This window comes from Manacus candei, unplaced genomic scaffold (assembly GCF_025592945.1).
Source record: "Manacus candei isolate 608988 ecotype Guabito, Panama unplaced genomic scaffold, ASM2559294v1 h1tg000077l, whole genome shotgun sequence".
Classification (NCBI taxonomy): Eukaryota; Metazoa; Chordata; class Aves; order Passeriformes; family Pipridae; genus Manacus; species Manacus candei.
The window spans coordinates 7,259,811-7,287,635 of NW_026138125.1; the positions used below are offsets into that span (position 1 = coordinate 7,259,811).

Genomic DNA, 27,825 nt, shown 5'->3' on the forward strand with positions numbered 1-27,825 from the left:
TTAGGAGGATCATCGAGTCCAACCGTGGGTCAAGACTTCCCTTCCTTCATCAGCTCAGCCTGTTCCCTGCAGCACCTTTGGCACCCCAGGCACGGCAGATCCCGGAGGAATTCCCTGGCCAGCTTGGTACCAACAGTTTGGTTTAGCTGTTGCTCTGATATCAGAGTCAGAGAATCAGCTGGGTTGGAAGGGACCTCAGAGATCATCAAGTCCAACCACCGTGGTTCCCAGCCCATGGCACTGATGCCACATCCAGTCTCATCTTAAAAACCTCCAGGGATGGAGAAAATCCACCCCTTCCCTGGGCAGCCCATTCCAATGCCATGAATTCAGGTTTCAAAGCCATAACTCGGGTAAACAATGACAGGATTCAACAGGACAAGGCCCTCCCTCTTCAACATTTACACTGAATCTTTATATCTTAAAAAAAAAAATAGTTTAAACTTAATGTAAAAGAAAGTTTAGTTTTCATTGTTCCCAGAGATCTGCATCTCTTTGCATGACCCCAAGAGTTGCCTACATATATGTACACATACACATATGTATGTTTGAAGGAGAAAAAAGCCTTCCAGTTCTGAAGAATGAAGGCAAAAAGCAAATAACAAGAATTAACTCTATTGACTATTGCCAGTGTTGTCAACCATTCTGTAGTTTTGCATCTAATTCAACCTCATATTAAAATAAACCCATATTCAGAGAGAATAAATAAATGCAGAGTGTGCAACTAGAGAGTAACAGCATAACCTGTCATTTAAAAAGTGGTAAATAGGATCAAGAAAGCACTGTATTAATTAAAGAAACAACAATGAGGGAGAACACAGCAGTCTGACTTACACAGTGGAGGAAAAAAAAGCCAAAAGGCAACATTTTGTGTTAAAAAAATCTCTTTACAGTTCCATACTCCACAGGTAAAAGCCTAAGGAATGCCCAGTTCAGAGGAACCCTGAGCTAAACCAGACAAAAATAATGTGTGATGGGGCTGGCTCCTTTTTGAACCACCTTGCATTTTACTGGAGTCAAAGGGAAACTAAGGGCAGTTCTCAGGGAAGTTGTAGCAAAGCCAAGGAATAACCGAGTTCCGAGGAAAAGGAACATTCCTTCACCCACCAGCAAAGACATCCCAGGAGAACCATGGAATTCCAGAGTGGGTTGGGTTGGGAGGGACCTTAAAGCTCATCCAGGTCCATGTAATCTTTAAACCCAGCCTTGGCTCCATGGGTTTTGCTTTCCAAGAAGTTCCCTGTAACCCCCTGAGACTCCCAAGTACCCCCCACGTGCCCCTGCTCCCTATTCCCATCTCACAGCCCCGGGATTCAGCATTTTCGACAGGAAAACAGCATTTCACACTCATTTTAATTCCCATTCTGCACAGACTGACCACCAAACTTGTCCCTAACAACCCTCCCCAAACAAGCCTCCCTCCCAGGTCTGGCAGAGCTGCACATTTCACCCCAAACAGCCCCAAAATCTCGGTCAGAAATCATATATTTGCTCGAGAAGCTTCACTGCAACTCATGCACACACAAGGTTTAAAGCACACAGGCACGTTGTGACAAGTGATTTCACCTCAAAAATCATAAATACTGGTAGGTTTTAAAGAATTAGCAGTTCTGACATCACCTATAAATGCATATATAGGATGGCACAGAGCTCCCCACCCCAAATCCAGACCAAATTTGTGTTTGTTCCACTCCAACAAGAATCAAAACAACGGGATGAGTTCCCTTCAGCTCCACAAAAACCAGATTTTAAGAGACAGAAAGAGGCAAAGGGGCAGCAATTCAAGGAATATCCTGATAAAATTACAGGGGGGGAAAAAAAGTTGCTTAATAGAATCATGGTTTTAATTTATTATAATAAATAGCTTTAAAAAATGTTTTAGCTGAATTACTTCAATATCCAAGCGTGAGTTCAGACTCCAGTGTTCCAGCTGGGAACTTCCAGCCCTCCAAAGTCTCAGGATTAATCTGAAGCCATAATTTAACACGTTCTGGAATGAGATTTTATTGCAGTCTCAGCATCAGCCACATTTCTTTCAGAAAGGAGACAAAGGGAAGTACAAAGTCCAAGGGATCCCAGGGAACCCGACCCCGTCCAGGTGATCCACGTGGACACACACGGATGTGACTTGGCATTTGTAAACAACAGACAGGCAGGAGGAGGCAATGACAGCGTTGGGAGGGTCACCTGGCAAGCTCATACTCCAGGAATTGCAGGTTTGGTGCTGGAGGGTGGAACTGGATCCAGTCCTTGGTGGGTTCCCTCCGACACAGGCTCGGAGCTGAGCCCTGGGGCTGCCAGGACTCCAGGGTTTGGAGAAGAACTTGGGAAGAAACGTGTCAAAAACATTCATGGGAACATCACATGGACAGAGTTAAACTGGATCCTCCATCATACACCCCCAGTTCTATTGATTGCCCACGGACATGCTCACCCTGAGCTGGTTTGTTCGGTTATTTTTCAGCCTCTCCAAGACAATCCCTCTTTTCTTGGCCCCCTCTCCCACCCCTCCCTGGTGGTTTCACCACCAATCCTTTCCTTCAGGAAGGATTCACACAAGGTGACACTGAGCTGATGATGCACAAAGAACCACTCCCAGCCTCCCAGGGAAAGCAGCATTTTCTGCCTTCATTCACTCAGCCAAGTTTTCTACAGTGACAAAGAGGAAAAGCTTAGAAACCCCTCCCAGCTCTGTCCTTACTCACCCCAAATCCACCTTCAGAGGCTGAGGGTGATGCAGGACTCACTGCTCTGTGGATAAAGCTCCAATCCAAGATAAAAATGAACCACTTGTAAGGCAAGAAGGGAATTTCTGCTCGTGATTCCAACACGGGTTGTACGAAGTTACAGTGGCAGCCCCTTGTAATTTGTCATTTTTGTCCATTTAATGCACTCACTGCAACAACAGACTCCAGTCACATCTGTACTTCCAACATTTTCCTTCCTAGTCCCATCTGGGTGCCCTGGGATGGCCCTGCCCTGCCCAGGGATGCAGCACTGGAAGGCTTCAATCCCACTCATGCCACGAGCTCCAAATGGCTTTTCAGCCCTAATTCCAGTGCCAAAGTGAACGTCCCACCAGCCAGAGAGGAAGGAGCCACTTCCACCAGGAGGTTCCAAGGCCAAGGATTCCTAGACTGAGTTATTTAAACAGGAATCCCAGCCAAGCACCCTGAAACAAGGACAAATCCCATCCTTCCCATCCCAAAGTGGGCTGGGTGATGCCTGATCAACGGAAAGCACTTGGGATGGAGGGGAGAATGGTAACAAAATCATCACAAATCACCTCAGAACTGCTGTGGGGGGAGGGAAAACCCACTTGTTTCCACACTCTGAGATGCTTCCATAGATATATTTCTATTCTAAGGAAATGGAAGTTGTAGCATAGGAACAAAACCAGGATTGTGGAATTAGTTTTAGGCACTTGAGCTGCAGAGGCTGTGGCAGGGGCCTGTCAGGTCCATTTTCTGCTCACACACTCCCCCTACACCCCCAGGATGCACAGGGGAGCAGCTCCTCAGCCTCCCTGAAAGGAAAAAGATTAAACAAGTGAAGCTTGGGAGATCCCTGCTCACATTTTCCAACTTTATATTCCACCTCTCCTCACAATTAAAGGCCTGGGTAACTTTCAGATTCCAGAGGCAGCACGTTCTAGAGACGACTGACCAAATTTATTACCTGCTAAACCAAAAGAAACATTTTAAGTGTTATTGAAAAAGGGCTTAATGCGATTTTTTTGCTCATAAAATGCCACTCTGCAGCATAACCTTCAATAACCAGTTTTTAAGGCCTCCCCCTTCTCTGTAGAATATCCTAAGGAAGAATTTCATATCCTTAGAAGGAATTTCAGGGAGAACAAAGGCAAAGCTGGAAGCCAAGGCAGCACAACACCAAGGGTGAAACACAACCAAGGTCACAGCTCAGGGTAAGACAATCCAACAATTCCCAACAATCCCCAATTGGAGCTGGGAGCAGCACTGATGCAAAGTTCCCTTGTTTTTCTATGGACAAAGCTGGGAGAAAAATGGGAATTGTCCTGCAGGGAAGGGAAAAAAAAGCTGTAAACAAGAAGCTCAGCCACAAAGGGTCTGAGAGATCAAAAGTTTGGCTGCTCTTCTTGGGGACTGAAACATTTTTAACTTCCCACACCTGAACTTCAAAGCACCATCACAGAAACCATTCCAGGGGGGTTGGAATCGTTGGCAGTGGGGTGACAAACCCCACCATCCCCCCAGACTGAAAATCAGCATTTAAAGCCCAGCTGGGAGTGCCAAGCCCTGGACAAGCTGCAGGCACAGGATGTGTCAGTGAACATCAGGCACCTCTGAATTGTGAACACATCTGCCCCCAAAAATACAGAAGAGACACAAAACTCGTGGCTACACGTGCCATGGCACACCTTGGTTGGAGCTGGGTTCAGGCTGGCTTGTTTTCACTGTCCCCCACACAGAAAACAGCTGAAATGTTGGGTTTTAAACCCCCCAGGGCACCAAAGACACCATTCACCAGCCAGGCTGGGTGTGCAGGGACCCCCAGCTCCTCACTGGGCTCAGGGGCTGCTCCAGAGCCCCAGGGGAGGGCAAACATGAAAGTGGAAGTGGCCAAGAGAGGAGAAGAGCAAACCCAAGACAAGCCCTGTGTAAACACACAATGTCTGGTCAAACACAACCCACACCTGGAGAAACCACCACACCTTCCTTGCAGGGACACAGAAATGCTACAAAGGTCCAAAGGAGCAGCAAACACCCCAATACAGCTCCATCACTGCCCTCTCATTAACAACAACAACTTTTCTTAACAACCAACCCCCAGCCTGAGCCAACGAGCCCGGAGTTCTCAGCCTTTAACACCTCGGAGGGATCAAAGCAAAGACTCACAAACCAAACACTTGGGTTTAGAAGCAAAGTCTGCTTTTTCTTTTTTTTTTTTTTTTTTTGTTTTTGTTTTTGTTTTCCAGACTAGAAAATGTACAATTCCATTCCATGTGTGTGCACAGAGCTCGTTGCTTGTAGATACTGTCAGAGAGACCGAGAGAGCCTCTGCAGGAAATTGTTAATTCTTCAAACATTGATACATTTTGCAATACACCAGTTAAATACCAAGATCTATGTGCATGCACTATGGGTATATGCATGTACACCTTAATGTTTAACAGAGACAGCACATCCCCTGGCCAGGGAGCCTCAGAGATACCAAAAAAATAGATTAAAAAGGTCAATTCTTTCCCTGCCTTTGTTGAAGACAGACTTTTGAGGCTGCCTCCCTTCCCTTTCCCCGGGGATCCACGTGCTCCCAGGGAGGCAGGAACACCACCAGCCAGATTATCCCAGAGAGAAGCACCTTAAAAAGCTCAAACTGAGCTTTTTCTGTAAAATGCCTTTTCCACCCTCCTCAGGAAGGGAAGGACACCTGAAACACAGGTTGGTTTCATTCTGCTGCCCTCCCCAAACCTCTCCAACAGAAGAGCCTGTGATTAAGGCCACGTGCACTCCCACAGCCCTGACATGTCAAACCACCATCCCAACTGCCTCCAGCCTCTAAAATGGGAATTCTGGACATCTCCTGCACGGGACAGGCATCCCACCAGGTGCTACAGCAAGGAAAGGTCATCCTAGTGTTCCAAAAATGCTCTGGGGACCATGCAGGGAGTTCTCTTTTCACCTGGAACTCGTGTGGGTCACTTAGAGCCTTCCAAGTAGTGTCATGTTTTGTCCCCATCCAGTTCCCTATTGATATATCTGCACATTTATGTAGCAAAGAGAGTTTTTCCTCTGAAAAACACTTCATTACAGCGTGACTTGTACGACTCCAGTGGGACTGTCAAACACACTTTTGTGCCTCTTCTTTGGTTTATAAAAGAAAAAAAAAAAGACATTTTTCCCTTTTTGACAGCTGAAGGTACTTTTAGACCTGAATCAACCAACCAGCAAAGGAGAGCAGCGGGCAGGACGTGCACCTGCAGCATCACCCAAACAACAACTGCAACAGGAAAGGAAAACCCACCTCCTTTTAAACTCTCAGGCAAATCTGGCCAACACTGTCATTCAAACCTCAATCCACGTGTGCCCCAACCCATTCCAGCCTCCTCCCTAACCAGAAGATCCTGTGGAAAAGCAGCCATGGGCTGAAGGGAGGGTCTGTTTGTCCAGTTGTGGGAGCCAAGGTCTGGTGGACACAGAGGGAGAGCCCTGGGACACGAGGCCGTGGCCGTGTCCCACGTGGGTGCTGCTGCCAGCAGGCTGATTGAGAGTCACACACTGCTCTGAACGGATTGCAAGGAACTGAAGTTGAGGTATAAATATACACAAATATGTACAGTTCACATACAGGAAAATAGGGTTGCATTTGTAACATCGGTAACCTTAAAAATACTGGAGGAGTTGATACCTAAGCCAGTGATTTGTTGCTGATTTACTGGAATAATGAAGCCAACATCTTCCACTAGAGAGGGCTACAATGGGATAATAAAACTCTAAATTAAAAGCTCCTTTCCTCTTGCTTCATCTTCCCCACGCCCAAGGCTGGACTGTCCCGAGGGGCTGCAGCTTCTAAAGGTTGGTCACAGCTTTGAAACGGATCCTCCTCCCAGGAAACCAAACCAAACTGGAGCCAGGGCTGCACCTTTCCCTCTGGGAATGGTCCTCGTTCCTGTACACTGTGTGTGGGCAGCTATGTAGAAAATACAGTTGCAATCAGTTCAGTATAAATACATCCACCCCACCGCCTCTGCCGGGGAACAGCTCCCCTGGAGCAATGTCTGTGCAAAGAGGGCACCAAAAATCATCTGATCTTAAGTCTTGACATCATCCACTCCAGTCCTTGGCACAGCCTGTGAACAGAAGGGACAATGGTTAAGGGATTCATGCACTTCTGAGGAGAACTCCAAAGGTAATTCCACGGCATCAGCTGAAATTCTTCCCATGAATCATTTCCAGGAACTATCCACGCCAAGTGTGGCATTCCCTACACCCTGTTATGCAATCCAGGAGTGAGACACTCCAGATCCTGGCACTTCAGGAAGGTCTCTCTAACTGGGATTACTCTTAATAAACCAGAACAGATTCCAGGTCATTCCCACTGGGCTCTCATCAAGCCCAGTTCACACACGGTTTTATCTTTGTGAGGTGAGACCGTGGATTTGATGTAAAATTTGATTTTCTGACCATACTGATCCTAAGCCAGTGTGTCCTGAGCCCAAAATAAGTGTCAGGACTATTAAGTGAGGAGGTCCTGGAACGAAATTCCCAGAGAAGCTGTGGCTGCCCCATCCCTGGAAGTGTCCAAGGCCAGGTTGGAGCAACCTGGGCTAGTGGGAGGTGTCCCTGCCCATGGCAGGGGGTGGGACAAGATGATCTTTAAGGTCCCTTCCATCCCAAACCCCTCTGGGATTTTGGGATTATTACTGAGAGGGGAGGAACATGTGTTAAAACCAAACACTAGAATAAAACCCCCAAATAACTCTGGAGCCAGGGATCCCTCTTACCCCTCTCCAGTTAGAGCACAGCAGGCCTGGATGTGCCACTGGTGATCCTTAATGGAAGTGAGCTTCAGGAACTGGGAGATTTCAGCCACTGTCATGCACTCCTTCACATCCTGCTTGTTTGCAAAGATCAGCAAACCTGCTTTTTTCAAGTCCTGGGGAGAGAGGAGAGAAGAGGAGATGATGACAAAGCAGCCCTTGGAGGTAAACGATGTGATACCAAAGAGAACCCTGAGCCCCAGCCAAAAAGCCTGCAGGAAAACTGCTGCAGGGGGACATGGAAGGGCAGGAAACCCTTTGAGCCAGCAGCCCAAACATCCAGGGTTTGCCAGGGATGAGGTGTAAAACTCAGCACAACGTTCTGCTGTGCTCCAGGAGCATCTGTATCCCTGTGCAGCACTGAATTTGGGAACAGGGACTCTGTGGACAAGCTTATTTGGCCTCCAACTGCTTAGAATTGCACCAGTGCAGGGGTTATTATGGAAAATGTCTCCCTTGGAAAGCAAAAAGGTGTTCCCAGGAAGCCAAGCCAATCAGGCATTAACTGCCTGTCGGGCACACTGATGTTTACAGGCAGCAAAATTAATTCCCAAACCACCACCTGGTCCAGAAAATACTTGGAACAGACCTGGGAAACTCAATTTTGCCTTAACAGGAGCTGAATGGAACCCCTGGGCAGAAAGGAAAGATTTCCAGGAGCAAAGAAAAGCCATTTTAAATAAATATTTGAGTTTCCTTTTGGCCTGTGGGTATTGCTGTTCTCTCCAAACAGCCTCTGGAGAGGGAGTGGGAACAGCCTGGAAACATCCTGCTGGACAACAATGGGCACATTCACTGGGGGGTGGGTCAGGAATCACATCCCAACACCGAGCAAGGGCTCCTGCAGCCTGGAATTCTGCACCTTCCTCCTGGCAAATCTGAATTCACAACTTCTGCATCTTCCTTGTTTGTTAGGAAACAGAAGATGCAGATTAGAATTTACTTCACTGACTACAAGTTAAACATCAAAAAATTAAAAAAAAATTAAATACCAAAAAGAAAAAAAAAAAAAGGAGAAATTTGAGGCATTGCTTTTTTCTCCAAGGAAATCCATAGGCATGCTTTGCCCTTCCTGCAGCCCAGGGACCATGGTTGTAGCTTAAATATAGGTGCCATATTTTGGGATGTAATGCCATCATCTTCATGCAGATTTTTTTACTCTGACACTTAAATTTGGAAGCTCAGCATCACCTCACACACACACTGATCCAGTTTGCATTCAGGTCGTGCCACAGGTACTGCCTGGCTTAGACATCAGGATTTATGGCTCAGAGCCAGAGAGCTCAGGTTTAAAGAGGGACTTTGCAATTTAGCAGCTTCCACTCTCCCTGTAATTCCAAACACAGAGCAAGGGATGGCCATGGGCTGCCTGTTCCTCCAGTTTTACACCTGGTGGTCACAAAACATGTCATTACTTCACTGAAAACAGAACATCAGCCAACCCTGGAGTTATCAAAAATAGTGACTGATTTATTGCAGGAAACAAGGGTTTTTTAAAGGATCTAATTCAGAGATTAACATGGATTGAGGTATAAACACCACAGAACCATAGACAGGTGCCCAGTGCTGTTGCCCTGAAGGAGTCTGACAAATTTAGGATCAATTTACAGTTTATTGGGAGTTTCACAAAAGACAGTTCAGGGTGGAAATCTGCTTCCCTTAACATGTATCACACAGATAAATATTAAAATAAATATTAAAATAAATATATTACAGACCCAAGGTTCACTCACCTCGTGTGCCAACATTTTATACAGTTCTTCCTTAGTCACAGAGATCCTCTCTCTGTCTGTGCTGTCCACCACAACTATCACAAACTGCAAAAAATTGAAATTATTAGAGAACAAACCCCTTCTGTGTGGCCAAATGTTCCTGGTTCCTGCCCAGGCCCCTGCTCCCATCCCCTTATCCAGCTGGATTATCACCCCCATCCCACCCTCTCCCCTCAGCCCCAGTGGGGAGTCCCCCAGCCCTGGGGTGGTTCCCACAGCTTGTGCTGTGGTTTGGGGACAAAGGCAGCTCTGACACAACTTGGGACTTTCTGTTCTCCATTTTTAAGGGAAAAAATTCATACTGAAAGTGAGGAAATTCTCTGTAATCCCAGGTCTGGGGCTGTTCCTTGCCTGGCACAACTGAGGCCACACAGAGATCCCTCAAATCATTTGCTGCAGCCTTAAAAACATAAACTGTATCAGCTTTCTTTCTCTGGTTCTAAAACTAACAGGCAAATAGGGATTCAAAAAGTCATTTGGCTCCAAACTCCAAGAGCCCATATGCAGATAAATGTCACAGAATCCTTTAGGCTGGAAAAGACCTCGAAGAGGTCACATCATCTCACAGGGAAGCACAAGAGAACAAAGGCAATTATTGCAAGAATTGTATTTAACCATATATAAATATAATGTATAGAATATAACTGTATTGAAAACATATTTGACAGCACACAGGAGACCTTGATTTAATGCATTATTTTTATCAAGTTATGTGCTTGGTAAGATGTATAAATATATATATATATATATATTTATATGTGCTGCAACTTCACTGCTGAAGAGTTCTGAAAACTCTTTGGGGTGAGGAAGTAAAGTGATGATGGGATCCCAAAGTCTTGGGGGAAAACTTTTGGAGTCTCCTCCTTTTTCCTGAGTGGTCGGGACAGGTTTTGGAGGGAGTGGTCACGGACAATGAGGGAGGAACTGTCAACATGGGGCTGTGCAATCCCAGGGTGAAATCCCCACCAACAGGATTTGTGTCAGGGCATTCCCCGCCCCCAGAGGGCATTCCCCACTCCCGGGAGGGCACCCCCTGCCCCCGGGAGGGCCCCACCTCGGTGTTGGTGTAGTAGGTGTTCCAGGAGGAGCGCAGGGACTCCTGCCCCCCGATGTCCCACATGAGGAAGCGCGTGTTGTTCACCACGATCTCCTCCACGTTGCTCCCGATGGTGGGGGACGTGTGGACAACCTCGTTCATGGAGCTGCCCGGGGAACAGGGACACTGCAGTCACCACCAGCACCCCCACACCGGCCTAAGTCCAGAAATCCCACCCCTGGAGGGTGTTCCCAGCTCAGAGGGGAATCACAGCAACCGAGGGAGAGAGGCGCATAAAACCAAACAAAAACAGCAATAAAATAACCCACTGAGCTGTGGAATAATCAAATTATGGAGCTGAGAGCACACTCCTGAACAAAACTGGGCTGTAATTCATTACATCAGAAAGCTGGGGGAATTTTCCCCTCAGAAGCTGTTTGGAGCTCACAGCTCTTCCTTCTCCAGGCCCATCTTGGCACACGTGGGACAGAGCAGTTGTTTTGCTCCAAGAATGTGGTTAAGCCACAAGATTCCCAAGGTTTCAGGAAAACAAGAGCTCCTCATCCAGCCCTGCTGACACACCACATCCACTACATCCCACTCTCCTTCCAGGGCAGGCCACTGGAAACAGATTTTATTCACAACTCAGTTGCTTTATGTCCAAACTTCCCCCTCCAGCACAGTCCAACACACAACTTTTTGGAGACATCCAGTCATTAAATATTCCAAATATATTGCTTGGAGATCCTGGGTGTAACTTTGTCACTGAGACCACCAGTTTCACACCAAATAACCAAACGTGTGCTCTGGATACTCCTGAGGTTCAAACTATTTAAACTCCACTTTAACAGGCAAAAAAATTAACAGCAGTTTTGAAGCAAACCAATTTTCTAGGAGTTTAATTATTTGTTTCTTCTGATACTCTTGATGTATTTTGTCATCATATATGAGGGTTTTAAAGTTTCATCAGAGGTTTTGGTTACAGTGACAGCAATCTGAGACTTGTAAGGTGCTGGAATATTTCCTCAAGAGGATACTGGGAGCCAGGGAGCTAAAGGGACAGTCCAGTGTTCTGGAAAGGAATCCCAGTTAAGAATCCCAATTATCCAGTGTCTCTCAGCATTTAACAGGAAACCTGCTCACCACACACACTTGAGGGCAAATATTGGAGAGAAGGAGAAGGACTGGAAGGACCCTAAAATCAAAGGAAGGATAACAATGATGCCTGGGGCATCATATTTAGAACCAGGTTTCAGCAGAGTTCTTTTAAAGCTTGGAAGGGACTTGTGATCCCCTTTCCTTGACTGAACCCGCAGCCTTTCCCATTCCAGCTGTTGGCATCTCCCAGTTTGCAGCAGGACAGGTGGGATAACACCATTTCTAACACCTTTCCTGATCACAAACTCCCACTGAGGGGAGGGAGATCTGAGGACAGAACAGGAAGGAACCAAGTGTCTGTAAGAGGGAAAATGGGATGTGCAGAGATGGGGGAGGGTTAAGGAGGGGTCAGGCAGGAGGAACAGAGCAAAGAGGGAAGGGGGATACCAGAAGAGAGATGGGAAAGTCCTGTGGAGCTAAACTGGGTATAAAGGAACAGCACACACAAAGATCCACTGTCTGAAAGGGAAAATAAAACACTGAAACTGCAGAAATAAGGGGAAGAACTGAGAGACATCTGTGAGGAAGTGGAAAGTCACAGCAGTAGATGCACCAGGACAGCCCTGAGCTGTATTAAAAAATACCCTTCACTCTATTTGTGCTTTCTAAACCATCTCACCCACTAGATAAATCCCAGCCCCATCCTTTCCCTCTCCCTGCAGTGTGAGGGCAGGAGCAGCTGGAGGTGCTGCACCAGTGCCACGTTTTGGAAAGGCAGAAGCAGGCCAGAACGTGACAAACCCCAAACGTTGCCAGAAAGCACATTTTCAATGCAGGACTGGAGCAGCAGGGCCACATCTCTCACCAGGAATTATTCCTGGTGCTGCCTCAGGAACACTTCACATGGGAAAGGGCCAATCTGTTCCCAACACAGACCTTGAGCCGCCTGTGCCACCCAGGAGCTTCTGTGCACAAATGTGTACCCTCTTATCAAACTGCAGCTCAGGATCTGAGATAGGGAGCTCATATGAGCCTCTTGTACAGCAGGGGCACGGCTGGGGCAAGGCAAACACCAGCCCAAGCCACTGGTAAAGGCAGAAGGTGCAGGCCAGCAGGAGATGTGGTCCTGGCTCCATCCTGGGATCAGCCCTCCCCCTTCATCCCGAGCCACAGACGGCACCAAAGGACATCCCAGCACACGAGCCATGGCAGGGAGAGGTGCTCAGCCACTCACAGAGCAATTTGTCTGGTATTTAAATCTGTGCAAAGGATCAGTTTTGCAACACTGTCCCGTGGCCAACACTCACCCCAATCCTATTTTACAGAGCTGGCAAAGAGCCAATGCCACGTGTGGTGACACCACAGGTGAGTGTGTGGTGACAGCAGCTGCACAGAACCTCACTCACACACCAGGCAGAGCAGAGACCCTTCCAACCTCTCACCACTCCCTGCCAGCCGTGAGTAAAACCACCCAGGAAAGCAGCAACGTGCCCAACACACACCTGGGAACACCCCAAAACTCCCCCCTCCACACACAGGGTCATACTCACAATTGGTACAGAATGGTGGTTTTCCCTGCATTGTCCAGGCCCACAATGATCACTTTGTGCTCTGAAATGACAACAGCACTAATAAGTCACTTCATTCATTACCGTGACATCAGCTGTGTGTGAGACGTGTGTGCCACGTTTCCCACTGGCTTCCCAAGCACACACTGCCCAGCTCCAGCTGGTCAGGCTGTGTGGGGAGCTGCTGCTCTGAGCAGGGAAGGGGCTGGCAACTCATCCCCCTCTGCAGGAACAACTGCTGAGATCACACGGGGATGTTTCCTCCTCTAAACTGCCAAAGCCATGTCCCACTGGAATCCTCTCCCAAGCTCCCACAGCAATTCCACGTGGTAAATGTTCACTTTCCCTTTGCCATGGCAATATCTTGATCTCTTGGCAAGTTAAAAAAGCAGCTTTTGCAAGTAAAACCCACAACCAGACTGAGCTGCACCTGTGAGCAGGGAGGGAGATCCCTCAGTGCCCTCCTTCCATTCCAGCAGCTCTGGAACCCAGAGGACAGATTTGCCCACGGACATGTGACAGGACACACTCACCCAGTGGAGTTTTGGGTGCTACACAAACCTCCTCTGACACTCTGGAGCCCCGTGTCCAAATCAATTATTGTTTCTCCTTATCACCAAATCGACTGGGAACTCCACAGCTGCTGCTGAGCACATCCAAACTTAGGATTTCCAGGATGGGTGAGCACAGCCAGCTCCCAGCCCTGTTGCACAACTTTTACTGCACAAACAACCAGGACTATTCAAGTAAAAGCCCTGTGAGAAGGGGCTTTCTTCCCCCCCTGCCCACTGGTCCTCAAGGGCAACAAAAAGCCATTATAAACACTGAGATCAATGTACACTCACACTGATTTATCCCAGGGGAGAGGGAGGGGACAGGGGTCGGGTAAGTTGGGGTTTCTTGAGTTTGATTTTGCCAATATTGTGGGGTTCTGTAAGAGTTGTCTCGTGTGCCATCCGATACAAACTCCAGTTTTAGTAACTTTGCACAACTGCACAGTACCGTAGAAGTCTCTGCTTACCTGACCCCACGTAACTTTTAGGAACTTTTGTGATGCTGCCAGCATAGGAAACGTTTGGGAATCAACTGGATCAGAAGGTCTGGATGCTACAAAAATATTTTGTTGCACTCGCACTAAGTGTTAACTGGGACATAAGTGGGACGTTGAACCTGCAGGTGTGAGTGCACTGAAACTCCCCCAAAATCGCATTTCAGGGGCCTGATGAACACGGAAAGAAGTGTTTTATAGTTAAAGTGACAACTCTGATGAGCACCTTACTCTAAGGACACAGGTGTTACAAGTCACACTCACGGGATGGTTCGGGAAGGGAAATTATGGATCATCCCGTCCCACCCCTGCCCTGGGCAGGGACACCTTCCACCAGCCCAGGCTGCTCCAAGCCCCGTCCAACTTGGCCTTGGACACTTCCAGGGATCCAGGGGCAGCCACAACTAAAGCTATAAATAGCATTTACTCGATAAACGAGCCAGATATCGAGGTTTACCACTTCAAACCACACTCTTGCCTATAAGCCGAAACTACTCGCCACGACGCAACCCGGCCGTATTCCTTCGGTACACATTAATAATGTAGCAGCGGCTGTCAGGAACGAGCATTGCGGGGACTGAGAGCAGGGGGGAAAAAAAGAGTTAAACCCCCAAATTCTCGGAGCGGGTCCGGCTCCTCCGGGCTGTCCCCAGCCACCCTCAGCCACCCCCCGGCACCCCGCGCTCACCCTGGTGGTTGAAGAGCCTCCATATCCTGGTGAAGAGGATCCCCATGGTCGGCCGGGGCGCTCCGGCCTCGCCGGCCGCGGCAGCGCGGGGGCCGCGGGCACTCAGGGCCCGGCGCGGCGCCCCCACAGCCGGCTGGGGCCGCGCCGGGGCCGCTGCCGCGGGGACATGGCCGGCGGGCCGGGCTGCGGGCGGGAGCGGGCGGTGCCGCGGGACGGGGGGCGCTCCGGGACGGGGTGTGCCGCGGGAGCGGGGGTGCGGCGGGCCGGGCCGTGCTCCGGGAGCGGGGCTGCGGCGGCAGCGGGAGCGCGGCGGGCCGGGCTGGCGGCGGCGGCTCCCGCGGCCCCTCACGGCCGGGCCGGGCCGGGCGGGCGCGTCGCGCTGACGCGCGGGGGCGGCACCGCGGCCGCCATTACACGGCACCGCCTCGGGCCCGCCCGGCGCCGCCGGGGAAGGACCCCGGTCCTCGGGCGTTCGGTATCGTGGAGTGTTTGGGTGGCGAGGGACGGCAGAGATCATCCCGCCCCACCCCCGTGCCACGGGCACCTTCACAAGACTCCCTTGGGCAACCTGTGCCAGGGCCTCGCCGCCCTCGCAGCCAAGGATTTCTCCTCAGTATCCCACCGAAATCAACCCCCCGCCAGCTTAAACCCATTCCCTGTGTCCTGTCCCGCCATGCCTTGTCCCCAGTCCTTCTCCAGCTCTCCTGGAGCCCCTTTGAGCACTGCAGGGTCTCCCTGGAGCCTTCTCTTCTCCAAGTGAACCCCCCCAGCTGTCCCAGCCTGGCTCCAGTTTATGATGAAAATAACGTGCACTTTGCCATATAATCCCTACTGGAACACGGTGCTCTGCGGAAAATTTGGGGATAATGTGGAGAAGTTGCTCCGTAGTAGCTGAGTGAGTTTGCAGAAAGGCATTTTATGCACTGGAAGGGGCTCCGAGTTTCCCCTGGAGCCCTCTCTCCTCCAAGACAAATTTTGCTGTCCAAACCTACCACCGAGTTTAAATCCTCAGGGATTTTAAACCCCTAGAAAATAAACTTCCTTGTCCAAACCCACCACAGAGTTGAAATCCTTGGGGGTTTGGAAACCCCTGGTAGTAAATAGGTTGTGCAGAGCTCTCTGTGGTCTGGAGACAACACAAGGGATCCTTGCCCTCCTTTGTCCTTTCCCTGAGCAAAACATGACTTTATTTTACAGAAAAACACTGTGGTGTTTCCCTTTCCTTACCTGCAAAGCTCCTGGTGTGGCTGGTGCTCAGTGCCGCCTGAATGGGGCAAATCCTTTATTTTACATGGGCCAATCTTGTTTAGTCTTCCCGTGACAGTGGGAGTGGGTGGGAACCTCAGCACTGGGATTTGTAACTCCCGAGTTCATTTTCTCTAGGGAGACACAGGTGTGTTGCACAAGTGTTGGACATCCCTTCATTTCAACACCACGGGAGGGCTTGGGAAGGAAAACCCACCCCTGCACTTCCCTGCACAAGGAAATGGAGCTGTGGGAGAGACACTGTGAGGAGAGGGGGGCTGTGGAAAAGCTGGGGTTTAAGTTTAAGATCATGTTCAGAGGTTAAAAGCTTTGCTTATCAGCACAGAATCCCATCAAGTTCCTTTTGGTGAAAGCTTGGCCGAGGGGCAGCAGAGCCAGCTTGGAGTGAGCTCTACCCCTCCTGGGATGGGATGTATTCTTGGATGAACTCTCCCTGTCCTAAAAGTCTTGAAGTCCCTTTTCCAGGCCACACCAGCTCTCACTGCTGCCTCTGTTTTTCCCTACTCCTTTGCAGCCTGGCACAACTTCTCACTTCCACCTTCCCTCCTTTCTGCCTGCTGTGCTGCTTCCATCTTTCCATGCTCTGCCTGCCCCCTTCCATATGGAATCCCAGGCTGGTTTGGGTGAGAAAGGCCCTTGAAGCTTATCCATTCCATGGGCGTGGACACCTTCCACTAGCCCAGGTTGCTCCAAGCCCCATCCAACCCAGCCTTGGACACTTCCAGGGATCCAGGGGCACAATACTCTCCTTTTGTTATTCCAGAGGTTTTTCTCTATTCCCTTCCAGCAGCTTTTATTCCCACAGCAGCTCCCTGCTGTTCTTTCCCTGCTGCAATATTGGCCCGTAACCAGAGCAGCAAGGGCAGTCATCGAGTTTCTGTCCGTGCCCACAGGGATTCCTGTTTCCTGCTTCTCTGGAGGGGAATTTTTGGCCCTTAACAGTTGAAGGAAATAAATATCCCGATAATAAACTGTCCCAATCCATCCCCATCCCAGAGCTGGGACCGTGTGTGACCGGCAGGGAAATGGAGCAGTTCCTCCAGTGTGATGATACACGTTCCACAGGTTCAGCATCCAGCCTGCAATGGAATTAATTATTCATTAGGCCACAATTATCCCCCTTGCTGCCGTTCCTCAGCTTGGAATTTCAGATGCTGGAGGTTCCTGTCTGTTCCCAGCTCTCCTGGAACACGGAGCGAGCCTGAAAGCCTTGGGCCTGTGGCAGGGCTGGGGGGCTGTGCAGTGTGAGAGGCACCAAAACTCAATTAAAGCAATTACTCTGATTATTTAAATAGCAAATCACTGAGATTTCCCCCCACATCATTTTGGGGTTTTTTGTGTGGCAGCCTGGTTTAACCTGGACCACACTGCTGCCTTTTTATGGAGTAAGTTGGGCTTCCCAGTGCTGCTGGAAGCTTTCTAGGAAAGCACTCCAAGGCAGCCTCAGAATTCCCTCCTGGAAATCTGGGAAGGCTTTCTCAGGTCATGTACATTTTGTTCCCAGCAGCTCTAACACCAGCAGTGGTTCATGGAGCCTTTCTGTGCTGGGGAAGAGCTTTGTGTGCCCACAGAAGGGGAAATACTCCTGTACAGGGAAAAACCCTAAACATGTAGGGAATCATGGAATGCTTTGGGTTGGAAAAGCCCTCTAAGATCGAGTCCAAGCATCCCCCAGCACTGCCCAGGCCACCACTGACCCCTGTCCCCAGGTGCCACGTCCACAGGGCTCTGAAATCCCTCCAGGGCTGGGGACTCCAACAGTGCCATGGGCAGCCCCTTGCAAGGCCTGACCACCCTTTCCATGAGAAATTCCTCCTGATGTCCAACCTGACCCTCCCCTGGCACAGCCTGAGGCCGTTCCCTCTCCTCCTGTCCCTTGTTCCCTGGGAGCAGAGCCCGACCCCCCCCGGCTCCCCCCTCCTGTCAGGGGGTTGCAGAGCCAGAAGGTCCCCCCTGAGCCTCCTTTTCTCCAGGCTGAGCCCCCCCAGCTCCCTCAGCCCCTCCTGCTGCTCCAGCCCCTTCCCCAGAACACAGACAAAACAAACGGCTCATGAAATTTTAACCTCCAGGACCACATGAAAACACACAAAAAAGGCATGTCTTGCTCAGTTATATTTATTTGGAGGATGTTCTGCTTTTTATCAACAGCTCAGATGAAAACCCATATGCTGAGATCTGACCCTGAACACACACAGACCAGAAAATCCAATTAAACAGAATTCTGAAAGCATCAGGTGTGTCAAACTGCCAATGTAAAAGCAGCTTACCTGGTCCATGTCCTCCTGTCCTTCCAAGGTGGGTTTTTGGGCCATCACAACATCTCTGGGAAGTTGCTGGTTCCTGCCAGTCACTCTTTGGGAAGAGGCAGCATCTCCCAGCGCTTCCAGTTTTCCAGGACACCATCAAGGCCTTGACGTGGCACTCAGTGCTCTGGGCTGGTGACAAGGTGGGCACCGGGCACAGGGGGGACTCAGAGGCCTTTTCCAACCTTAATCATTCTGTGATAAACTCAATTATCTTTTAATGGTCCAATCCTTGACACCTCCCATCGTTCTGTCACTTCTCTCTCGGAACCGACTCTACTGTGAGATGACACCGAGGCCCAGCTCCAAACCCAGAACATTCCCAAGGATCCTCCACCGGAGCAGCTGGCTGCAAGGATTCCACTCCCTGCTGGAGCAGCCAGGAATCATCTGGATTTCTGTGCTCCTGAGCAGCAGCTATTTAAGAGCAGTTATAAAAATAAACATCATTTATTTCTCGGAGCAGATGCGTCTCCTTCTTCGGGGTGTCGTGAAATCCCACTAGAAATGCAACCCTGCCAAAAGCTCAACAGAAATACCACAGGATTTCGGGCTCCTCGGGGCTCTTCCCAGCATTTTTCCCACCTCAGTGCAGGACACAAAGAGACTGGAGAGACTTTCCAACGGTTTGTACTTTTGGCTCATTTATTGTAGAAAAGTTAATCGTAATGCAGTTCATCTTTGTACATCTAAATTCCAGAAAACGAATCCATAGAAATGAGGATACTATGGGCATGCAAGTCTGCATGATCCTGGTCACAAAAATAACACCACTTTAGTTTTATTTTATTTATTTTTATATAATTTTTTTTTTTTCCGGAGTTTTTCTTTGAAAGCCACTAAAAGCAGAGGGAGAGCAGAGCATGCACCACTGTACACATTGCATAGTATATTGGACCCACATGCCTTGTCGGGTGCTACACACACAGGATCTATGGGGGAAACAAAGGGCAAACCAGCAGAAAACACCAACTTGGGGAAGTCTTTTCCCAGTAAAGGCAGTAGTGTCTTCACCAGACTCTGGACTGGCTCCCAGTGAGGCTGGAGGCAGCGCTGCCCAGCTCCCACTGGGACCCAGTTTGGCTGAGAAATGGAGATTTTCCGGGGTCTGAGAAGCCCAAGGTGCAGAGTTTGCAGTTGGAATGACTGTTCCCATCCTTCTCCCCCCCTCTGCTCACCCAAAATCTGCATTTGGTGTGATTTAGGGCCTGGCTGACTCTCCCTCTCTGCACGAGGAGAGACTCAGGTGTGTCCCAGCCCTTGGCCCAGCACCCCTCACTTCCCTTTAGGTTTGAAATTCTCAGGAATATCAGTGGAATTTTTGGGTGCTGGGACTCTCCTCTCCCCCACCTCAAAGCCCTGTAGCCCCAACAACACATTTACTGGGAGTCTCTCAGTCCTGACCACTGGTGCATCGTGGGATATTCCTCAGTCACACCCAAAATCTACACACTGGCCAAACCTGAAGGAATTAATGTGATTCCAGCAGAAATGGATGCACTGGGCTTTCGGATTTTGAAAGCTTCTGTCACTAATTCATTGACGTGGAAGGAATACAAGTTATTGAAAAATCAATCCCGTGTGCAAAATGCCAAAACCAACTGCTGAAGGATCAGGCAGCGAGGAAAGGGATCAAAAATGCCATAAACCCACTGCTGCTGGGTCAAAAAGTGTCCCCCTGGTTCCCAAAAAGCACGATGCCGAAGGCAGGAGTGGGATTCTTGGAAATTTGTGCTATTACAAATGTGCTTCTTTGTCCTCGCTCTGGTTGTACACCGTTGGAAAAACAGATTATTTTGTCCTGTCCGTGAGATTTCCTCACGCTGGGAATTAACACCAGAGGGATAAGGGGGGTAAATTTAAGTACATTCTGGTTTTCAGGGAATATTGGTAAGGCAGGTGATGGTCAGGAGGTGACATTTCTGGTCAGACCCTGCTCCTGGAGAAGACAGGAGTAGGATCTGCTCCAGGTGGGAATTTGGGGGGGAAAGGCAGGTCTATGAACCACCACTGACACCAAGCCAAGGCTACTCCCAGTTCCAAAGGAATACAGGAATGACACAGTAACATTTTACAGAATTCCCACCTTCTCCCCAAATTCTCTGTATGGATTTAATGACAATACTCCAATTCTTGAGTGGATTCCACACATAATGAAAGAAATCTTAAATTTCAATCCTAACATTTCAATCCTCAGTAGCATTTTTTGCTCTTTCTCTGAGTTAATTCCTTACATATATTTCACAACATTATTAAAGTTTCCCTTTATTTTTAAAGACACACCTTTATTTTCCTATATAAAATAAACTGGGCTAATTATTTTGCCTTAAAAACCCATCAGGAATGTAGAATCAAGGACAAGCTTAAGAAGGACTGAGCTTGGGGAAGAAAATACAGCAGAGGACACATTTAATCCATTATTGAAGAAAAAATGAGTATCAGAAGCCCTGATTTACCCAAATCAGTGGGATATGGAGCAATGGGATTAGCAAAATTATTCTGAAATGGTTAAGTCAGGAAAGACAGGAGATCCTGGGATGTTTCAGGGAATTCTGTGGAGCTGAGACCAAACTGAATTCAGAGGATTTGGCATCAAACTGAACACAAAGTTACAAATATCTTCAGCTGGGATAAATGTTTGGCACCAGTAAAAAAACGTGAACGTGTCAAATACAACCTGCCAAGGAGGAAGGACCTGGAGTTGAAATTTAACAATTAACTGTCTTTAAAGTGGGTTTAAGAACTTTAAAATCCTTCATTAAGTGATTCACAAACATAGGAATGCACCGAATTTTGTCTGTAGAGATCGTTGTTCTCACCTTTACTGGCTAAATCACTAATCCCAATCCAGCAGTGCTGGAATTCTGACAGAAACACTGATCCCCAGCACAGCTTTTACTCATTACTGTGTGTCCTAAAAATAAATCCCTTTTTAAAACAGAGGCTATTTTGAATAAATGCAGAACCTATAGCACAGCTGGTATATTTGTACTTACAGATGTATCTATTTTCAAAAGACAAAAATCCCCAGCAAGGAAGGAAACCTGGATCACTCCTGACTGGTTCCCTGTATTAATTTGGAATGGGCAGTGGGAGAAATTCATTACACACAGGAGTAAATCCAACTTAAGCCCACGTAATGAAGGACCTCAGGACCATCCAAGACTTCCCTCACAAGCTTGTTTTTATCCAAACAAAGCAGTTTTGGCACTTGAGATGCTTCAGGGGGTGGGTTTGTGCAGGTGTGGATCCTTCCCTTGCCTGGCCTGACATGGAAGACTGAAAAACAAGGCTCCAAAAGGCTCTAGAAAAATCTATGTGGGTGCTTGGCAGCGACCTGCAAATATGCAAATATCTGCAAGCAGTTAATGAGCTGATCCCTAATGACCCCTAATGATCCCTAATGACCCCTAATGATCCCTAATGCTACTGCAGGAGGAGGAGAAGCAGCTGCTGGGAGGGTTCTACGGCTCCTCTGCCATCAGGACTCAGATGCACAAACAGGGAACTGGGCAAAGCTGAGAGAGAAATGTTCAGCCTAAGGCCTCCTTTCTCATGCAAGTGCTGGGCTGTACATGGAAAAAGGGCTGGACAATTCCTGGAGCAGGGAATGCTGGAGCAGGCAGATGCAGCTGCTGCTCCCGGGCCGGATCCTGCCATGTTTCCTCAGCTCCTTTGGCATCTTCAGGTGGAGGAAACTGGGCAGCACCAGGGCTGGCAGGTCCATCCCAACTCTGTGACTCCAGTGGGTGCAGACATTCCCATTTTTATCCTGGGAACGGGTCCACTGGGATCACCCAGCGAGGCTGGAGCTGCCTGTTGGACAGTGGAGTTATCAAAAATAATTAATCATCATCTGCCACCTTTCAATGCTGCTGTGTCAGTGTGGGGTGTCCCACAAGAGAGATCAATGACTGCTCTCGTTAACCTCAAGAAGATAATGAGACTCCAGGATGCTGGAAACACCAGTGGGCTTTGCCAGCTGGTCCAGAAAGAAGAAACCATAATATTCCAGAAATTCCATTAGTGCTACATGCTGTCAAAGCCTGACTTCAGCAGGCTTTGGGAGGAAAACAAGCAAATAGAAAAGTTAACGATGCTCATTCTTGAAAGAATGAGTAGTTTTGCCATGAACCTGCATAAAAAATGCAAGTTCAGCACAATTGTGTCAATTTTAGGGAATGCACGAGGTGGGGAATTTCGGGAGGCTCTGGTTGTACAAAATGGTCAGGTGGGGTCGGTTTTTTCAATCCCATTGGATCTAAGGCTTCACTGCTCGTGTAAGACACAAGGTCCAATCCCAGAAATTCATCTGTTTAAAGGAACTCAACACTGGTGGAATAAATGACTGGTAGGAAGTAAGGCAGCGATATCTCCAAGGATTTCTCATGGAATCCCAAGCTCTGAATCAGCTCTAGGATCTCCCTGGGAGCAGATTTTCGCCTGGTATTCCCTTTTTATTGCAGTTCTGACCAGTCTGTGGTGACTGTTTAACCCCTCTCCCTTCCCCTGGATTTCGTGAGGGGAATGGGACCTGATCTTCCGGAGGGTTCTTGTGCGACGCTGGAATTTCAGACATTCGCAGGTGGATTTGGGAAGATGGAACATGGGTGTACTGGAATGGAGGTACTCCACACACTGGGGAAGAGGAGGGGACTGTTTCCCACTTAAAAGGCAGGAGCAAAATGGGAGAAAAAAATCTGATGTCTCTACACTCCTGTCCCATTGGGGACTCGGAGCTGTACTCAGGTAAACGAGAGGGAAAAAAGGCTATTCCCAACTTCCAACCACACAAACTATGGAGTTTGTTCCTTTTCCTGTTCCTATTTCCCTTCTCCTGTCTCAGTTCCTCCCTGCTGGTCCCGACAAAACCATCAGGACTGGCTAAAATAAAGAATTTGGCTGCAACATTCGTGCCAGGTCTAAAAATAACGTCAAACTGGAAAGTGTTTTGTCACTGCTGCAATAATTTGTGATATTTGGCACTCTCGAGAGTTTACATTTGGTTTGTGTGAAAAAGCCATCCTGGAAAGAAATCAGCAGAATAGAAATCCTTTTATCCTAAACTGGAAGTGGAAATTCCAGCAGACAAATACTGGAAGCTGACTCTCTGGCTTCCAGGGATTTTTTTAATTGTCAGATTTTTCTTTGTACCTTTGTTGTTGTTCGTTTTTATTTTTTCCCAACTGTTTGCAACATGCTCACGTCGACTTTCCAGTCAATTCACCCAAATTCCAACAGGAATTGGTTTATAAATTGGTTCCAAGTGGAACTGGTCATTTGGAATTTCCAGCAGAGGAAATCATTTTATAAGTGCCTCGACAGGTACCCGAAATTACAAACGGATGTGTCTAATACCTAACGACGAGAAAAAAAATACGGCTATAAATGCAGTAAATGTATTAAAACCAAAAACAACCCCCAAAACAACCCCTATGGACGGGCAGAAACGGAAGGGCCGGGCGGGGTTCGGTCGCCCCTAATTAACATGGATGAGAGCAGAGTGCAACCGGAGTGTCGGGCATCACACCTGCCAAAGGAAGATGACTGGATTCTCATTCCTAGCTACGGGATGTGGGAGGTTCTCACGGGATGAATCCTGGCCGTGGCTCAGAGCCGGTGCCGCGAGTCGTGGCTGTACCCGCCGGGGGACCCCCGGGTCCGGTGGGGTTTGTAGGAGTCCTGGTACGAGTCAGAGAATTCTTCCTCCACGAGGGGGTAGTGGTCTCGGCTGTGCTGGGAGCTGGAAGACAAGCGGTTCCTGCTCTTGCGAGCCCTGTCGCTGTGGTAGTTCTCGTCCGGGGGGCCGAGCCCGCGGCGCTCGGCGGGAGAGTTCTCCGGGGCCGGGGGGCCGTGCCGCCCGCGCTGGCTCTGCGGGGCCAAACGGGCCAAGTTAGTACCGCTCGGGGCTCACCCTGCACCGCCTCTCACACCGCGCTCGGAGGCCTTCTGCCGGCCCTGCGCCTCGGCTGAGCTCTGCCTAACAAAGCCTGGCTCCTACAGGGCACGGGGGGAGGCTGCCGGAGCTGGAAGCAGGACCGCGGGGGCCTGGCGGTGTCCGCCCTGTTCAATACCACACTGAGCATGGGGAGTGAGCTGATGTGGCAGCATTTATCACTTGGCTCTGATCAGGAACAGAACAGTCACCCTTCTACCTATGAGTGTTGATTTATGTGGTTTTAGATAACGTCTGAAGGTGTTTGTCGGGGTTTTTTTTAAAAGGTGCCTCTCTGAGCACTATTTAAACCCTTCGTAGGACCAAACCAGTGATGGACTGCTAAGCAGGCAGCTAAGGGGAGGCTGAAATGATTAGAGGTTAACAAATCCTTTCAGCTGAAACACTGTATTTTAAATACATTGGCAGAAAATCCTTTCCTGAGATAATTTATAAATTAAAAAGTTTTAGCCCACGATATTTTCACATTCCCATACAAAAATGCCCTACGTTTTTCACGTGAACAAAATGAGTTCATGGTTTTTGCCAATTAATTGGCACAACGAAGAAATAGCCTAAAGTAAGCATTTTGTGTGCTGTTATCACACACTGAACCTCTCAGGAGTGTCAGCACCCATCAGGACAAACTCAGTGCTGAAGCTCCAGCCCCTGCTCTCTGGGCTGTAAAACCTTCTTCCTGCTGCCTCACCCTCTGCCTGGCAACTGCTTTCCTGCAGAATTTATACCCCAGGGCTCACAGGACATCCAGGGACGGAGCAGTGGGTGTGAGGTTACAGCCTGGACAGGCAGGGATGGAGCAGCTGGCACAGGTTGCCCAGAGAAGCTGTGGCTGCCCCTGGATCCCTGGAAGTGTCCAAGGCCAGGCTGGACAGGACTTGGAGCAACCTGGGTTGGTGGAAGGTGTCCCTGCCCAAGGCAGGGAGTGGCACTGGATGGGCTTTAAGGTCCCTTCCAACCCAAACCATTCTGGAATTCCATGATTCATTATAAATTATCCTTCTATTCATCTGACCTACACAAATGCCATTAGGATCTATAATCACTTCATCAATTGTAGCTGTAACTCTCTGTGCTCACCTTCCCTGTAGTAATTTACCTCTCTGGCTGCAACCTGCTCCTTTCCAGAACTTTCCAGCTCCCCTGCCTGCACTGAGTGTTCATCCCAATCCTGCTGTTCCCTTCCCGAGGTGTCAGTGTGGGACACACCTGGGGTGGTCACACCTGGGCTTACATCCCAGGGGACTTTGGATCCATGGGCAGGGACACCTCCCACCAGCCCAGGTTGCTCCAAGCCCTGTCCAGCCTGGCCTTGGACACTCCCAGGGATCCAGGGGCAGCCACAGCTTTCTCTGGGCAGTAAATATTTTTCCAGGCCATGCTGGCAATGACCAAATTCCCTCTTCCTGCTGAGGACTGGGAACACCCCCAGCTCTGCATGGACACTTCCCTTTAAGGGAGGTGATTCCCAAGGCCCAGGTGTGGCAGCCCCAGCCTTGTCACCTGTGCCCTCTGTGCCACCTCACTGCACCCTCATGACCTCCCTGAGTCATGGGTTCAGTCACAGGTTTCAGTTCTCCGTAAACTGAAGTCCAAGGCACAGCCAGGTAGGAAAAGGAGACTCCCAAATCCTGGCTGGGTGAAGCAGGGACAGACTGTCCCAGCACATCTGGATCAGTGTCACTGTCACACGAGGCTCTGGCCTTTTGGATTTCAGTCCCTGAGATATCAGGGTCATAAGTAATATAAAATCTTGCAGTATCATAAGCACCTCTGCCAGTTTAATTAGCATGAGTGCTCCCTAATTACCACACACATTATTACAGTGACAACTGATGCAAATCCTTCTGATGGCCTGGACTGGCATAAAACCTCCATGTGGCTCATGGGGATGGGGGAAGTCCTCACTGTGAGATAACCACGGAAAACCTCAGGGCCTGCACCCTCAGTGGCACCACAAGCCAAACCCTGCAGCCTCTGGGTGGGCATCACTGACTCCAGGAGAAATTTACCCCTCTGCAGAGCACCAGCACCAGTCATCCCACCGAAACCCTTCAGAATCCGGGTGGAGTGGGGATTAAGTGATGCATACCTTCAGCCAGCCCACTGCACAGGGGTGATTTTCATCTTCAGTGTGAGTTTTCCCTAAGTAAATGGAGCAACATTGCACAGTTATTGCTGGTGTCCATTGATCAGAGAGAAATAAATGCCTGAAAAAAATTCTGTGGATACACCCAGTGCTCAAAATGAAACTGAAGAGGTGAAAAAAGTTCTGCAGATGGCATTTTATTGGCATGGAGGGATGGAAAACTGAAATTTTAAGGCAAGTGAGAATGGAAACAACAGTTTACATGTGCATGTCATCAGTAACAGAGCAGTGCTTGTGCACTCAGCCAGTCAGGAGACAGAGACTTGCTGCTCCTAATGAAACCAAGCACGGCATTAAGTGCTGGGAATTGTGCACCTGCAGGGCAGTGCAGGTCCCTCACAGCAACACTGAAACCACCACTGTTACCTGCTTCCAGACACTCTACAGGCAGAGCAGACGGTACATCTGTCAGGTGAATTATTCACTCGGGGTCATTTGTTCAGCTCTATTGCTGACAGACATTATTAGCAAGTGACACTCCTGGAGGTCCCCCCCCCGGCACACAGAGCTCCCTGCAATCCTGATCCCCTCCAGCACTCACAACTCTTAGAACCAAAAAAAAAAAAATAAAAAAAAAATCTGTTTGCAAACTTAATAAAGCACGTACTTCTCATTAAGGACTATTTACATGCCACGATTGAAGTGTCAAAGTTCAGCCGAGTTTGAGCTATCCCTGTGGAAAAAAAGGGTCACAATTTTTTTCAATGGGTAAAAAAAAAAAAAAAAAAAAAAAAAAAAAAAAAAAAAATGTGTTAAATTCATACTCAAAAGAACCCAAAAAAGGGGAAGGGGTTTTGCTGATACAAATATGGAGGGTTTTTTGCGAGGAGGGGAGGAATAAAAGGGATGGTTATAGAGCTGGCTGGAGGGAATTGCTGGGCATTTTAATTCCCACTGAAGGCAGAGCAGTGCCGGTGTTTCAGCACTGGGCTCAGTGAGTGGTTACTCACTGGTTACACCCCTCAGCTTGCCTGTCCCTGCTGGCAGTGGCCAAACAGGGAGCAAACAGGAATCACGCTGTACAAACCAGTTCACAGGTCCCCCCCAGGAGTGACCAAACCCACCTGGAGCGCAGGGCTGGGCGGGCCAGGCCGGGCTCTCCTACCTGCAGTCCCGAGATGGCGGCGGGATACGGGGAGAGGGCGGTGGATCCCAGGTTCCTGCCCAGCAGGGGGGTCAGGGGGGTGGTACTGGTGGTGTGGGTGGCTCGCCAATACGCCTCCAGGTACTCGGCCAGGTGCTCGCAGGCGTCCTCCAGCTGGTTCTCGTCCAGGATCACGTCAAACATGTCCTGGGCACGACACAGGGGCACACGGGGAAGTGAGGAGAGGGCAGACACCTCTGGCCAGGCTGAACCCTTAGGAGTCAGCAAATAGGGATCACGGCATGGGATCGCTGAAGGAGCCGACAAGAAAGATGGAGAGG

General features: G+C 49.1%; 2 protein-coding genes across 10 annotated transcripts in view; both read right to left on the bottom strand.

Annotated features, from left to right (window-relative positions):
• Nucleotides 1-1,979: 1,979 nt before the first annotated feature.
• Nucleotides 1,980-15,082, bottom strand: ARL5A (ADP ribosylation factor like GTPase 5A). Its single transcript, XM_051810203.1, has 6 exons — nt 14,730-15,082; nt 12,976-13,036; nt 10,346-10,493; nt 9,253-9,336; nt 7,484-7,635; nt 1,980-6,829 (listed from the first exon to the last, which is right to left on the bottom strand). Exons 1-6 carry the CDS (start codon nt 14,773-14,775, stop codon nt 6,781-6,783), a joined length of 540 nt encoding a protein of 179 aa, XP_051666163.1. The 5' UTR covers nt 14,776-15,082; the 3' UTR covers nt 1,980-6,780.
• A 1,726-nt stretch (nt 15,083-16,808) lies between these two features.
• CACNB4 (calcium voltage-gated channel auxiliary subunit beta 4) overlaps nt 16,809-27,825 on the bottom strand; it is a 76,266-nt gene continuing 65,249 nt past the window's right edge. For 3 of the 9 annotated variants that reach the window (XM_051810185.1, XM_051810187.1, XM_051810193.1), the window contains 3 exons: nt 27,506-27,691; nt 18,263-24,169; nt 16,809-17,074 (listed from right to left, as the gene is read on the bottom strand). In XM_051810185.1, the coding sequence (XP_051666145.1) occupies nt 23,909-24,169; nt 27,506-27,691 (447 nt within the window). In that variant the 3' untranslated portion in view covers nt 16,809-17,074; nt 18,263-23,908. The other 6 variants (XM_051810191.1, XM_051810186.1, XM_051810189.1 and 3 more) reach the window with 6 other exon arrangements.

What these genes read in the sequence shown, in the direction of transcription:
- ARL5A (XM_051810203.1), bottom strand. Translation starts at nt 14,775, where the DNA reads ATGGGGATCCTCTTCACCAGGATATGGAGGCTCTTCAACCACCAGG. An exon ending in ACCACCATTCTGTACCAATT is followed by an intron (nt 10,494 to 12,975) that starts GTGAGTATGACC and finishes TTCCCCGGGCAG; the next exon opens with CTCCATGAACGAGGTTGTCC. An exon ending in ATAAAATGTTGGCACACGAG is followed by an intron (nt 7,636 to 9,252) that starts GTGAGTGAACCT and finishes CTCTCTCCCCAG; the next exon opens with GACTTGAAAAAAGCAGGTTT.